The sequence below is a fragment of the Vollenhovia emeryi genome, unplaced genomic scaffold, assembly GCF_000949405.1.
Source record: "Vollenhovia emeryi isolate VEMERY1.0 unplaced genomic scaffold, V.emery_V1.0 DF939127.1, whole genome shotgun sequence".
NCBI lineage: Eukaryota > Metazoa > Arthropoda > Insecta > Hymenoptera > Formicidae > Vollenhovia > Vollenhovia emeryi.
Genome location: NW_011967239.1, coordinates 1,080,746 through 1,095,974, shown reverse-complemented (window position 1 = coordinate 1,095,974; position 15,229 = coordinate 1,080,746). Strand labels below are relative to the sequence as shown.

At 47.7% G+C, this 15,229-nt stretch overlaps 1 protein-coding gene across 7 annotated transcripts in view; it reads left to right on the top strand.

Annotated features, from left to right (window-relative positions):
• LOC105568773 (Down syndrome cell adhesion molecule-like protein Dscam2) overlaps positions 1-13,958 on the top strand; it is a 90,753-nt gene extending 76,795 nt beyond the window's left edge. For 4 of the 7 annotated variants that reach the window (XM_012024694.1, XM_012024693.1, XM_012024697.1 and 1 more), the window contains 13 exons: positions 3,210-3,358; positions 3,578-3,732; positions 5,251-5,432; positions 6,429-6,725; positions 7,154-7,450; positions 7,813-7,948; positions 8,023-8,150; positions 8,660-9,088; positions 9,450-9,734; positions 10,697-10,980; positions 11,634-11,886; positions 11,994-12,084; positions 12,505-13,958. In XM_012024694.1, coding sequence (XP_011880084.1) covers positions 3,210-3,358; positions 3,578-3,732; positions 5,251-5,432; positions 6,429-6,725; positions 7,154-7,450; positions 7,813-7,948; positions 8,023-8,150; positions 8,660-9,088; positions 9,450-9,734; positions 10,697-10,980; positions 11,634-11,886; positions 11,994-12,084; positions 12,505-12,928 — 3,110 coding nt within the window. In that variant the 3' untranslated portion in view covers positions 12,929-13,958. Of the gene's footprint in view, positions 1-3,209; positions 3,359-3,577; positions 3,733-5,250; positions 5,433-6,428; positions 6,726-7,153; positions 7,451-7,812; positions 7,949-8,022; positions 8,151-8,659; positions 9,089-9,449; positions 9,735-10,621; positions 10,981-11,633; positions 11,891-11,993; positions 12,085-12,504 lie in introns of those variants that run through there. The other 3 variants (XM_012024695.1, XM_012024698.1, XM_012024699.1) reach the window with 3 other exon arrangements.
• The last annotated feature ends 1,271 nt before the right edge of the window (positions 13,959-15,229 follow it).

The following is a 15,229-nucleotide window of genomic DNA, read 5'->3' as shown; positions in this document are numbered from 1 at the left end:
ACGGCCGGCGAACGTAAACGCGAGTAAACGCGAAAAAAAAAATTTCCTCATGCAAATCGCATAATTCCCAAGGAAACGCTTGCGCGTCGCCCGCAGACGACGATGTTGGCGGCGAACGCGCCGGGGCCGGGGGAGGCCGCCCTCTGCGCTTTTCGCGCATTTTAGATTTAACGATAAAAATTCAAATTTTAATTTGTGTACTCTGATCTAGCCCGCGATCAATAGTTAAAGTGTGTACGCGCGTAAATATGGAAGAGATTAAAAATTGTTTGTTCAATTTTCTATTTGCTGTCTGCGTACGCGATTAATCCCAACGGCTGATGTAAATATCGCGTTATAGTAGCGCATATTGGTGAAAATAACACCAGATTTTTTTGTGCTTGCTCGAATGATAGCTCGGAGAGAGAGAGAAAGAGAGAGAGAGAGAGAGGGGGGGGGGAAGAGGAAGAGGAAGGAATATCGATGTACAGTGTACGGTTTATTGCGCCCCATTACATTCTCAATCCATTGTCATTATACGTATACGCGCGTGCTCACAATGTGCTTGGCATTTCTATCATCCGGCGCGGAATATCATAACGTTTAAGTTAACACTACGATGTTTTCGACGAAAGTATTCCGTTCGGGAATAACGCCGTGGCTTTCGCCCCCGGAGGGGACGAAATCATTAATCATTTATCCATCCTCCACGTTGCCTCCACGCTCTCCCCGCTATATTCGTTTAGGATTTTAGGCGCTGCATTTATTTTGGATTTATTCCACGGCTTTTCGCCCGAGCCCGTCCCGTTTCCCCCGTTCTCCGTCGGCGAGCCCCGACGTTCAAACAAACGCGCGCACGAAATTGTATTAACACGAATAACATAATGTGTGTCTCATTAGTAAGTGATAACTCAATCGTGGAATGTGTATGTATCCACCCGGCGAATGTCTATGATGAAGTATTTAACGCTCTAATTTCCGAATCGGCCGGAGCCGGCGGCTTCGGAAGAGAATAAAACGCCCGCGGGAAACGATTTTTCATATAAAGAACCGCGGAATGAGTTCCCGCAACCACGACAGGTACAACGTATCGCGCTGTATATTTTGGAAATTGATTATTAATTTTAAAGATTGTAAATAAATCGAGACGCGCGTGTTACTCCCATTTCGGTATCACGCATTGCACTCCACCTTGCGCGAGGATAACGTTTCGAAGTATCTCGTTTGCAACGCGGGAATGAAGAGGCATGAAAATCAAATATGTCAATATAATTTATCGGCAGGCGCGAAATACGTTTTGCTGCCTGTTACAAGTCACTGTTCGTCATAGCGTTTCGCCTGGCGTTTTTAGTTTGCGGCAGATTAGCATTTTATTAAAAACATTTCGGTCGACGGAGTAGCTCTGGCAAATACAAACTGGATATTTTCCCTCGTAATGCGCTGTTTTGTGACGTCGCTCCAAGATGCACGCGTGCAACGTAACGCGGTGCAGTCTGTCGCATGAGCTGCGGCTGTCAAGAGCAATGGTAATTACATCGCCGCGTCTCTTGTAAATTCACGTCGAGTTGATTCCATATAACGGCGCCGCGAATTCGTTCCGCGGCTCGTAGACCCGTGTAACACGCGCGGCCGCGGGAGCGGCTCCGCTCTTTGAACGTCTCCCGCCGCGTGTTTGCGCGCGAGGAAATGCGATTTACGTTTCTCATCGATCAATTCGTTCGGAAAAGGATCGTCGGCTGTGAAACGTTCCGTTTCGAACTTGCCGACGTGTCGTATTTTCATCTCTCTCCCGCGCGAAAGTGTCCTAATTATTCGCATTTACTTATAGTGAATTCGGTTGCTTGCACCAGTGCGCACTGAGCGCACGCCAAGGCCTGTTTATGATCAATGTTTACATTTAACTGGGTCTTAAATACATTCTCAAAGAGTATTTAGCAAAAATATGTATGCTATACAGATCATTTTACTGGCTAAGAAATATAAGAGGATCCTAAAGTCATCTCAGTGCGCACTAGTGCAAGCGAATTTCGGTATTAAATTCGACGGGACATTTCCACGTCTCTTTCCATCTTTAAACGCGCCCGCTCTCGGGGGACGCAAATTGGAATTGTTAAATAACTGAAATTCGTACAATTGTACGTTGTCAAAGTTCTTTTTGCGAAGATACACACAGAGGGAGGAGCTTATTTTCTGAAAACGTACACACACATCCGGCACATCTCCGGGGTTGGCGGTTTTCGTTACGACAGCTAAGACAAAGTTTTCTGTAAAGTCGTTTGCGAATCTTCCTCCTCCGCGTCTTTGTTTTACAAACCCACCTTCCCCCCGACTACCGGGCCACCTCCCCACTCACTCGCCCTATTTTCATGCCACAAACTTCTCTTTGAAACGCCCCTTGCCCTGGCCGCTCGTTAACTTTGGATGTCCTCATTTACGCCTAATCGACTCGAGTCTCCCCGCCGGTGTTAAATTATCGAACTTAACGCACGAAGGGGCATGGAAGCGTCGTGGTGTTAACGCGCATAAAACATGTTCTTGAGGCAAGCACCGTCGAGAATTATTATCGCTCTTACCAAAATCGAGTCTCGCGAGGATCGAGATTTCCGAGGGTACCGGCCAAACGATGATAAATATGCGCCCGCGACGTTCGTATAATTTACTCCGCGAAATACACGCGTTATCCCGCGGCACGCGTATCGCGATGTGAATTATTTTAATGCCCGTGCACTCGCCATTAGAAGCCCTGAAGTTTCGGCGCGTCCCTAAATTACAGATTAAAACCAGAGATAATCCGCATCTCCGAGAGCCCGCGCACCCGTCGCGGGTAACAGCGTCGAATTAATTTCCAACCGAGTGTCGGCATGTATATCCGACTGCACGGGTACGTCCGATATTTATCGCCCGCCACCCTCGAGCACGAGTTTGTACGGCTCTCATCCCCCATTAAAATGTCATTCGCCTGATCGATTCGTTCACTCATCACGTGCGATCCGTCTTTGCGGGCAACTGTTAAACTACGGGCCGCGCGCCGGCGGAGAAACGAAATAGGTTTATCGACCAGTGAGAGCGATGTACAAGTTAATCGCGCCGTCGGGACGTCCGGATTTTCGCGGAGGAGATACATCTCGCCTCGCGAGACTCGCCTCCCCTACCCCTCCCCCCCCTCCCCGCGATTACGCTTAAGAGATCGTACTGCATCCTTCTAAGCGTTGTTGCCTTTTGCTGGAAAGACGTGTGGCATGAGCACAACACGCAGAAGCTGGTAGCCGGAGACAACACGGTCGCTCGGGTATCGCCCCTAAAACCCGCGACTACCTACCACTTTCGAGTGCTTGCGGAAAATCATCTTGGAACATCAGCGCCAAGCGACATCCTTCATGTCAGTATCAAACATTGTCGAAAGACAAAGAATAGAAAAGAAAGACACACACATATACACACACACACACACACACACGCACACATACAAAGCATGATCGAAAGAAAGAAAGAAAAGACTTTTCACATTATCACGAAGTCATTAACGTTGCGTTAACGCCAGGCGGATTGTCTTTTTTTTCACGTGCGTCGTGGGGGCGTCTCGAAATTTTCGAAACAGGTGCAAACGGATGGTGAAGTGCCCGGTGGACCGCCCAGGCACGTCTCCGTGGAGCCCCTGGGCCCGCAGCAGCTCAAGATCACGTGGCAACCGCCGGATCGATCCCTGTGGAACGGCGAACTACTCGGATACACCATCGGCTACACCAATCTCGGGTATCGTTATCTGCTTACCGCTCGTGAACCACGCTAGCTTGCGGCATTTAGCGTCCATCACTTCGAGCCCGAAGTCTCGAACAATGATCGCGATGATCGCCGCCGTTTGCGCGAGGACAGCGCGTCAGCCGGCAAATTTGCCGAGTCCTTTAAATCTCGCGACACGTTGTATCCTCGATAATATTGATTTTGCGAGCGAGTGTTTCGAGGGTAAAAACCCGAGGACCCCGTGAGAAAGATGTGCTCGAGTATCACACGTAGCTGTGCGCGATAATCTTAGTGTGCGCTGCCGCTATTCTCGCGAGACGACGAGACAATTTTAGACGTTTTGTCAAACTTGTGGATGGTGACATTGTTGGGACGAAAAAGAGATGCATATATTCGCGACATTTCTTTATTTGCAACGTCAGGGTTTTCTTGACCATATCTGACATTTTTAACAATACTAAACACTTTAATAAATTATTACAATATAAATATGTGTTAATAAAAACTTTAATAATAAAGAAAATTTATTGCGAAAAGTATTACCTCGGCCAGGGTTTGAACCTCCTTAGAATTTAGGCGGGCGTCTCACCAATTCGACAGGAGGCACGTGTCCTGGCTGTGGTAATGTTTTTCGCAATAAATTTTTTGTATTATTAAAAATGCCCGATATATGGTCGAGAAAACACTGACGTTGTTAATTACTGCAGGAGACATTGACGAATATTCTTATTAGTTTCTTTACTTATATATAGGAGAATAACATATTAAACGTCGCATTCCACTTTGTTCTTCCTAAAATCAGATTCCAAAAGTCGGCTTTCTGGCCCGTTAGTAAAAGGACCAAATTGACAAACAGCGGCGCGATAAAAATCAGTTGCGGCGGAAGTTCTTAAATTAGACGCGAATAACGTTTGCGCTGTGCCGTTTCATACCGGCATAATTGGATCATACCTGGACGGTCCGGTCGCGCGGAAAGTACCATGAATTCTTAAAATTCCTTTTGTCCGAGCTCCGCAGTTATATTCCATTGAATTTCGAGATTGTTACCTCCTCCATTATACTCGAATCGGACGGCGGAACGTAATAAATGCGGACGATAAGGACGATTTCTGGTAAACTTTGGCGACAGCGACTTTCGTGCCGAGGATTTCCCGTTCTTAGATAGCAACTTGCGAACAATAGAGAATGTATAAGAGGAGAAAAGATGGTTTATATATTTTAATGCGTACTATCTATTTGTTACGCCGTCAACTTGGTCACTGGCAAGTCGTTCAGCCAGCAGCACCTGGGGACAGGAGACACTTGTCTCTATACAATTTAAAACTTATAAGGACTCCGTCCTTCTTCTCTTTTTCAAAATGAAACTTTTCACGATCGATTATTTACAAAGCAACTTAATGGCTTCTCCTCTTGACGCGCCCTTCGTGTTCGCGTGGTTGACATAGATTTTTACCGCTGTCGACCGCCTCCGTTTGCCACCCGCGTTATCTTTTCGCTTCAACGAGCCGTGGCCCCGCGGCTTTATTTCAGAGGAGACGATCAATCGATAAACACGACGCGAGTAGGAATCACAGGAAATGGAGACGGCTCGCACGATTACCGACTAACCGGTCTACGAAAATATACCCAATATAGCATAGTAGTGAAGGCGTTCAATGGCAAGGGAGACGGCCCGGGATCCGATCCCGTGATGGCGCACACGTTCGAGGACGGTGAGTGGAATGTCCCTTCCTCGTTTATCGAGCCCTCGGCGGGGGGTTTGCGTTAACAAAAATATCTACGGCGCGTTAAACAAAGCAATTACGGCGCGCCGCTTTGAGGTAGTCTCTTTGCATGTTGATTACGAGCCAAATGTAATTGAGAATTGCAAATGATGAGATCAAGTTTCATATTACAAATTAATATCATAATTTAAAGTTTGTCATATATACCATGTTGGTATACAAACGTTCAATACGATATATAATGCATAACGTTGAACAACGGCAATCATTTGCGTAACGATATTGGGTTATGGAACGAGCTTTTACGCGACCCAGACCATAAATTGTTACAAAATTCAACATTGACAATAATACTTGGTCGGATTTTTTCTCTTACCATATGTCGTCCTAAATTATGCCAGACTGCATTCTGCTTTAGTTTAAAGCACAATTTTTGCAATTGAGATTCTCTCGTGCTCTTTTATAATTTTGCGTCTTAAATTGTGCCTGAACAGACTACATTCTGTTTCGTTATAGTTTAAAGCACAATTTTTGCAATCGAGATTCTCGTGCTCTTTCATAATTTTGCATCTTTCCTGAGCTTGATTTGTCAATTGCGTCTGAAATATTCAGCCGCCCACGAAATTGATCAAATTGTTTTGAATTTCTCGCATAGAACTAACAAACGGAAGGTGGTACGGGGACAAATTTTCACAATTACTCTCGAGTAATCAACTACGTGCCGTTCATAATGTGTCGATCAATTGGAGGAACGGCTTTATATGTGTATTGTCAGAAGAGCAGACATATTTCTGGAATACGACGAGCTTGGAGCAATTCTCCTTGTAATTTCCGAAACACTTGGTCAATTTCGTGAGTCGCCGCGAATTCGATACCAAGTCTGGGTTGTGGGCTGTACCAATAACATAAACTCGAAACCGCATTTTTCGACACGTCAAAGGAGAGCAACGCGCTACAGCGATTTACGGTACCGATTTGACATAGTTCCAAGTGCGCCACCGCAGAATGTAGCTTGCGCCGCACTGAATGGTCAGAACATCCAGGTGACCTGGAAACCGCCGCCTTCCGACAAAGTTCACGGGGTCGTGCTGGGGTACAAGCTGCTGTACGAGGCCGCCTCGGACTCGCAGACCGGCAGGGAGACGAAAGTCAGCCATGCCCTGAGCACAGTCCTGCATACCCTCAGCCCGTACACCAATTACACAGTACAGGTGCTCGCCTACACCAGAGCCGGGGACGGCGTCGCGAGCAGCCAAGTGTCTTGCACCACCGGAGAGACCGGTAAACGGCGTTCAAATTACCCCGTAAGGGGATGCTGGAGTGATTCGGCACTTTTCGCACCTCTTGCATCTAGAATCGGCAATTCGTGAAAACATTTCTGTAACATACCAATTATGTGGCGTTTGTGTTACGAACCGACGGTGTTCCACTATTTGGACTGAATCAGAGAACAGCATGGTATCATTGAAAGAGGTTACACAAGTGTTTTCGCAGCTTGTTTTCGACGCGCCGTTTATCTAAAAGAGAAATATTTAAGACGGAAATATTCGCCAATTAGAGGCCCAAGGTACAAGCGGGATAGAGACAAATCCATAATTCGCGAGATCCTAAGTGCAAACGGCACACATTCCGTCCGTGAACTCGGTCTTTTCCGAGATCTCCCCCGCGCAAAGCCGTTGACGATGAAAGAATTGGCACCCTGTCGACAGTTCCCGACGCACCGGAACGCGTGAAGGCGGTGATCAGCGGCGAGAACGCCGTCGTGATGTCCTGGCTGCCGCCGCGACGGCCGAACGGGCTGCTCATCCAGTACACCGTCTACATCCGCGTGCTAGAGCAGGGCCAGGAGGTGAAGATCACCAAGAGTATTCTGCCGGCTCAAAACCTACATCACGAGGCGACCGGCCTGAAGCCGCACGAGACCTACGAGGCGTGGGTCACGGCCTCGACGAAGGTCGGCCAGGGCCCCAGCACGCCGGTCATCAAGCTTCAGCCCAGCACCACCGGTGAGATGCTCTTCGCGGGGGAACTCGGGGATTGAAAAATCGCTCGCTCTTGCGTCGTAAAATTCTACCGTATCGAACGCCGCGCGAGCGCGCCGATATATATATATGCGACTTTTCATTTTCGCCCGAGTTTCGAGAGAACTGTACAACTGCTGAAACGCGCATCGAATATACAGGGGAATACAGCTCCGCGGAACGATGGACCATGTTCCATAAAGGAAAATGCTCTTTGACGGGGACGCGATCGATAGCGGACGTAAGCGCGGCGCTTGCGACTTTTCGATAATTCCCTCATTTGCGGGAGTTGTTACAGAGCGTAAATGGCGCGGATGGAAACTCGTAACCGGGGCTCCTTTAATTAGTTCCAGCTGCTATAATATCGTTCGGCGTGCCCATCGTGGTGCCGTGGCGGGTGGACGTTAATATGGCCTGCCTCGTCGTCGGGGATCCTCGACCCACCGTCGAGTGGCGACGTGCCGACATGAAGCTGCAGCAAAAGTAAGTGCGTGGCGCAAAAAGCGCCCGTATAGCGGCGGGACGTGCGTTTCACGGGGTGAGTTTTTTTTTTCCAGATCCGACGTGGGCCCGGACAACACCCTAACTCTGAGAAACGTGCAGAGAAGTCACGAGGACAATTATTCGTGTCACGCAAAGAATTCGCTCGGCACGGACGAAATTACGTACACGCTGCATATACAGGGTAGGTGACGCGCGAGCGAAGTCATTAGGGCTGCCGCCTATGGTCTCCCCGCGACGAAGGCGCCGGCGTTGTGTGAAATTTTAAACCGCCGCGGCGGTAGATAACGCCTTGACCCCCCCCCCCCCCCCGCGAGGATAATTCGATTTCAAGTTGCGTTACAATCTTTCTGATAGAAGAAGGCGTTATATCGCCAACTTTCCAGCGGGAGTGCAGCCTGAGCTTTGGAGGCAGCGCGCAACTTAACAAATTATAATTTCCATTAAACGTATTACGTAATCTCGATTGAAGGTACTTTCCTCCGAGGCTCGAGCTGCACTTGTGCACGAGCTCTCGCGGGCGAGAGCGAGCCTTACCCGAGGATAACTCCTACGAATTCTTATTCATGCGCGCGAGCGAGAGAGAGAGAGAGAGAGATTCATCTCGTTCTCGGAGAGCGAGTGTCGGGCGGTGTTTCGCCGTCTCTCGAGCGGCGCACGAGCCAAGTTCTAATTGGTAAACTTTATGCATAGTGCCGCCGACGTCGCCGACTCTGTTGGCGACCGGCACGACGACCGATGCCATCCAGCTACAATGGAAGCAGGGCGACAACGGCGGCGCGCCTATTAAGGGATTCCTCCTGGCTTATCGCCGGGAGTTCGCCGAATGGGAGGAGATCAAGCTGGACCGACGCGAGAGCACGCATCTCCTCGAGGGCTTGCAGTGCGGCACGCGGTACCAGTTCACGCTGGCGGCGTACAACAGGATCGGCAGCGGCAGCGCGAGCGAGATACAGACGGCCAAGACCAACGGCTCGAAGCCGGTCCCGCCGCCGAAGCATCACTTCGTCAAGCCGAATCAGACGTTCGTTATCCTAGAATTGGCGGCCTGGCAGGACGGCGGCTGCCCGTTGACCTACTTCGTCGTGGAATATAGGCGGCTGCCCGGGGATTGGCTGCTCGGTAAGAACCTACGACTCTTATGGGAAAGTTGGAGTCACGAAGCGAAGAACCGGGGTCCGATAATTCTCAGGGGAGCGTGACGTTGATAGCGCCGAATTAATTCGGAAGATCGATACACTCCGGCAAGTTTCGCGAGGAAATGTTGATTGTATTTATTTCCCGTTACACGTGCGCGCGCGCGCGTTAACGTACCAATCGCGCGTGATATAACGTTGATTATTTTCAATTAATTTGGAAATATTGGCATCTGGGAAATGTTTGAAAAATTATCCCCGCGAACGCTTTAAGCGCCCATCAGTTATCAATATTCTCGCGTGCCGATGATAATTAATCAGATTTGATTCTCGCGCGCGTGTTGCAGTGTCCAACAACGTGCCGCCGCAGTCGAAATTTCCCATCGTGGACCTGGAGAGCGGCACCAGCTACGAGCTCCGCGTGACGGCTTACAACAACGCCGGTTCCACCCAGGTTGAGTACCTGTTCAGCACGCTGTCACCGAACGGAAACAACCGTTTGCACGAGGACCATCCGCAGGAGGGCGAGACCACCCCGCTCTACCTCGACGCGCACGTTCTGGCGCCCAGCGTCATCTCCGTTCTCGCTGTCATGCTGGCGATCGCCGGGGTGTGCTTTTGCCTCAAGACACGTGAGTACGCGCGCGGCCTGTCGAATCCCGGCCCCATCAATTTACGTCGCGAGCGCACGCGAGCTCCCGAGCTTGGCGCGGGACACGCTTTCCAACGCTCGTGGAAAAAAAATCTGTCGGACGCCGTTTATTTTCGCGCATTCCACTTGGTACACGTTATAACGGTTCCGCCGCGAATTGGAATAGGGAGAGAGAGAGGGTGGGACAGTCTGGATGTTTTATTTTTTTCGTCGACTACCCTCGATATCAGGTACAATGTCAACAACAGCGCTCCGCGATATCCACCGCGAGCGTTTGGTTTAATTAAAAACTTCATAAACGAATTACATAGCCGGGGACGTTGCTCCAGATAGACGTCGGTTACTGAAACGAGAGCATCTCCCTCCTCCCTCCCTGTGCATAAATCATTCAAGGAATACCGGTACGCTCGCTCGTACTTATTCGAGTTACCCGCAATTTCTTGATATCATCTTCAACACTCCGCGTAAGCTCCTTTATTTTATAACCACGAGAGGATGCGTTCAATCTACCGCGATGACGGAATTTTATATTTCTCTCGCACGCGCCTCCCTCTGAATCTTCTCAACTCGTGTACCTTCTTACACCGCGAGCGAACTCTTTTCGCGTCGATGGTTTAATTTAACAACGATTCTTTTGTCCGACGAGCATTGCTTATTCATTCCTTTTATATCACGTACATTGCATAACCCGCGCCACGTTAATCAGCGACCATCGAGTGTCCGCCAACTCTAGAGTCCCTCTAATCAGAGTCTGGCAAAACGGGCCAGTTTCGGCACAATAATGCGAGAGAGCAAGAGATATGTATGACGCGTGTGCTGTATGTAGAGCGAGAGGGAATATATTTCTCTCTCTCTCGCGTCATTTAGCCGAAACTGACCAGTCAGCCAGGCTCTGATTAGGGGGACGGCTCCAGTCAACTCGAGCGAGTCGCGTTCTTCTAGATCCGGACGGTTCCGGCGCGAACGATCCAAGCTCGCAAACCCAGGCGGCCCTGGACAATAAGCACAACATGGAACAGAGGGAACAGTATTACGCCACCGTGAGGAAACCGGGACAACAATCGCCTTGCCGCGAGGTGAGCGCCCTGGAACGAATACCCGAGTATTCGGAAGACATTTATCCGTATGCCACCTTCAATCTGCCCGAGCAGGAAAATCTTTCGGCGAACCCTATGAGACAGGCGTTCTTCTACGAGCGCAGCGAGACGATGCTGCAAGGTGCCCAAGTACGTTTACTTTCTCACAACGGGTTTACGGCGCCGCCGCTTACGATCCATCTTACGATTCTTTTGACACCGCTGCTCCGTAAACTGTGACGTCCGAGCTGATAAAAGATTTCCCAACTTATGACGCCTAGATGTCTGCCACGGATAAAGGCACCGCGAGCTGAACGTAATCTCATTAAGCCAAGTTATAATGCAATGGCAGTAATTACTTTCTTTGCATCAATATTTAAAGGGGCCATTGTTCCGCACTGCGTGGAGAATGTTAAATTAGACTCGGCCGACATTATTTGATAAGTGCGCGCTCGTATTTAATTATACCGCGAAATATTATGCGGGAGGCAATGCGAAGCAAAGATAGTTTGTTGGAAAGTATTAACGATGTTAAATGAAGGAACGGAGATATTCAATTATAAATTGATGAAGGATACTCTATAAGCGTGTTGGCAAAACTACTCTTTCAAACTTAAAACAATTAATATTAGATTCATTTATCTCTCGCGTTATTGATATATTTTACAGTGGATTTCACAGCGAGTACGCTTATTCGCTGTATTTTACGAAAGGATATTTAGAAAATAACAAGAGGATCGCGTGTCAAATATCTCTCGCGTGTGTCTCCCGCAAAAAGTCCCATACAGTGGAATCGATTGCAGTGCGACGTGGACCAGTACACGAAAGTGCGCGGCCGAGCGCGACGCAAATCGAAATCGTTCAAATCCGAGTCGGAGGAGTACGACACGCTGGGCTCGGACAGCGACACGGAGGTCGGCACCAGCAGCCGTACCGAGTCGTCGAATCATCTGGACGACTCCGGGCCGACGTCGATAATGGCCCGCTCGCCGGGGCCGAACTCCGTGAATCAGCGGGAGCAGCGACTCGCCCTGGTGCAGCGACCGGTTCATCATAGTAAGTTAGTATTCGGTTTTCTGTGTCCGGGCCGCGCGCTACCGCGCGGCCTATCATGTAAGTCAAGCGCGCAACCACTAATCTACTTCCCGCGTGCGTCTTTGCAGATGTGCTGTACCACACGCACGAATCAAGTACATCAACCGAGCCGTCACCAATTTCTGAGAGAAAGACTTTCCCGAGGCTCGAAAAGCAACGGTAAGGCCATTGGTAGCACCAGATTTCGTACACTCAAGTCGCGATTGCTAGCGCGTTGCAAAAGAGTCTTCCTTAGAAGAAAGGCCAGACACGTCTCTTTTTATTTACCGTGTCGTCTCATCTCTGTGTTATCAGTGAAATTAATTTATACAATAAAATTCATAAAGCTCTGACGTGAAATCGTAATTCGAAGGAATAAAGGATATAAGAGCCACGACAGGATGCCAGTGTCTAAATGATTTTAATCTTTTAATTTACTACGAAAAATTTATCTCAGCCAGGGTTTGAGCCTGGACCTCCGTCTCACTAGAGACGCCCATCTTATTCCTTCAAATCGAAATTAATTTATACTTATAAAGAATCTGAGGTGGCTTGCTCGGAGAAGTTTTCATTTCTTCAAGAAGCTTTCTTTCGGCGCAGGAGTCGCGGCGCGATCGACGTCGCGATCGACGGTCGCATTCCCGGTATACTGCGACCGGTGCTGAAGCTATCGGAGTCCGGAGTGCATTCGTACTCGCGAGGAGCGTCGCCGAGTCGTCCGGTGCGTCCTGGTTCCTACGACAGGCTGGAGAAGAATCCATGCACCAGGAAATCCATCGAGTCGCTCTGCCTCCTGGAGGAGCCGGCGGGCAGGTTCAGAATGATGAGGAGGGACGACGATTGGGGCAGCGAGCTGTCTACGTTGGAATTGAAGCCACCGAGCGGCTTCACCGACGTCCACGAGACCAGTGAGGCCGAGTGCGACATCGACATGAAGCTCAAGTTGCATAGGAAGCGGCCGAGCGGCCTCCACTCCAACAACTCGCTCTCCAAATCGCCCAAGGATTTCACTATCACCGTCTAAGTGTTTTAATCAAATATCGAAACCAAAATGAAACTTAAAAGAAGCCAAAAAAAATTGCGAAAGATTTAAATAAGCGAAGTTATTGCCAAAGTATGAGTGTTATTAAGTCAAAGTAAGTTACGATTTCTCGCCATTGAGATTCTCGCGATTGCCAACATCGCTCTACGGATCTAGATCTCTGGATGTTCGTCTTTTGGAGTGACCACTCTGTCAAAGACTTCGTTTACAAATAAAGACTTATTTTTGTAAAAAAAAAAACCGAGAGGGACCGACTGGCACCTTCGTCCACCCCCGAGTCCCTTGCCTCACAATTCGTATATTTAATTGTTATTTTACCGTCGCAATTATTCGTATACTGAAACAATACTTACTTGCAAATCTTGCATCGATACATTTATTTCCAGTTCAATTAAGTGGCAAATGATCGTCGTTGATCTTGGCTAACATTTTATTAACGTAGGCATGTTTTTTTCTAAATGTTAATTGATTATAGCATGCAAAAACCGCGCGCAGGTTTAAATAAGAAGTGTATTTTATATTATATTACGCATAACCGTGATCAATCGACTGCGGCAAATATCGTTTCGAGTGAAAGGAGTATTTCTATCTCCGTGCATAATGCGAAAGGAAAAGAAGACCCGTTTCTTGCTCAGTCGCAGTATTTCTCGCGTGTTCCATTCCATTCCACCGTCACGCAGCAAAATTTTATACTTTATACTATTCAATTATTTATGAATTTGTAAAATCGCCATATACTGCAAAGTGCGAATAATTATGAAAATATTTTCATATGTTATTTACAATCGCTATAGTTGATCAATTTTCGTATAATTAACGAAGCGCGATTAAATTGACGTACCGTCAATGGTAGTTTACTCGAATGTAAAATCTATAATACTACAAAAGAAGCGATTGCATGGACCATTTTAAGTGGTCGAAGGACGACAATAAGGTATTTAACGAGTGTAATTTGGCACTTACGTTTGGTTAATTAATCGCGATTGTCGTATCACTGCGTCTTAGGCCCAGTTTCACCAACGTCGCTCAACTTTAAGCTTAATTCGTTCTTTGTCTCTTTCCAACCGTTAAGCCTAATCTACAATGTGCTCCCTGCATCTAGAAACATTCTATTTTGTAGCTAATGTATACGTTTACAAAATTTATGCAAGTTGATAAATTGTATATTATACATTGTATAATATAATCGTACATTGTTGACAAATTTGTTGAGCGTTCTGATCTGTTTATATAAAATAGAATGTTTCTAGATGCAGAAAGCACATTGTAGATTAGACTTTACTCTAGAAAGAGACAAACATTAATTAAACTCAAATCAGGGGGGTGCCACACGAGTCAAAAAACGGGCCGCAGTTTGTCGGCACTGAAATCAATCCCCTAGTTGCGCTGGCAGTCATGTGCTCGAGCGTCTAACTGATGCGACCGATGTGACTAAATCGATTATATGTATCATATGCGGTCGGACTCGAATCCTTAATCTCCTTAAAATAGTCACGATAATCACTGATTAGTTAGTTCTTGAGCCTCTTGAGCAGTTACATTAGCAGGACATTAGGATAACACGGATAACATATCGAGCAAATGACTGTTAGCACCACTAGCGGATTAGTTTCAACGGCGACAAACTGCGGCCCATTTTTATCATCGCGATTTGGCTTCGGTGTCACCCCCCTGACTGAAATTAAAGCAACATCTGATGAAACCGGAGAAGGTTTACTTAGGGAGGCCCATGATGACTCGCTGGTGAGTGGACTTGGCTTGATTTCATCACTTGCACAAATTTCTCGCAAACTATTTATTAGACGTATATGTTCTTAAGCACGGACAATTCTTCTCGAATGAAGCGTACAGTTAAAAAAACGAGTAATACTATCGCACATAATGACTGATATCGCAATCATTATATCCGTTTAAACCTCTCTAAAATTTCTCTGTCTTTTGTTTCCTTTTTTTCTTCTTCTTCGCGTTTTCGTTGAGATACGTACTGTATGTCGAGTAATAGAGCTTGATGGAAACCGCATTAGACCAGCATTCATGTTCTTCGCGACTCATTGACGCGTTGTGTCGTTGCCGCTCAATGATTTATAATTAACGATGAGCCAAGCGTCGCGACAAAGGATGACTCGCGTGACGTCGCAGGAACAGAGAAACGGAGCTTTTTTTTTTATTTTTCTATTATATTCGTGCGTCGCGTTTTAACACGTCACGCGACTCGTCCTCCCTCGGCGCGAATGATCTCTTTTATTCCCGAGCGACGGTCAGAGAATCGATCTGTTAAAAATT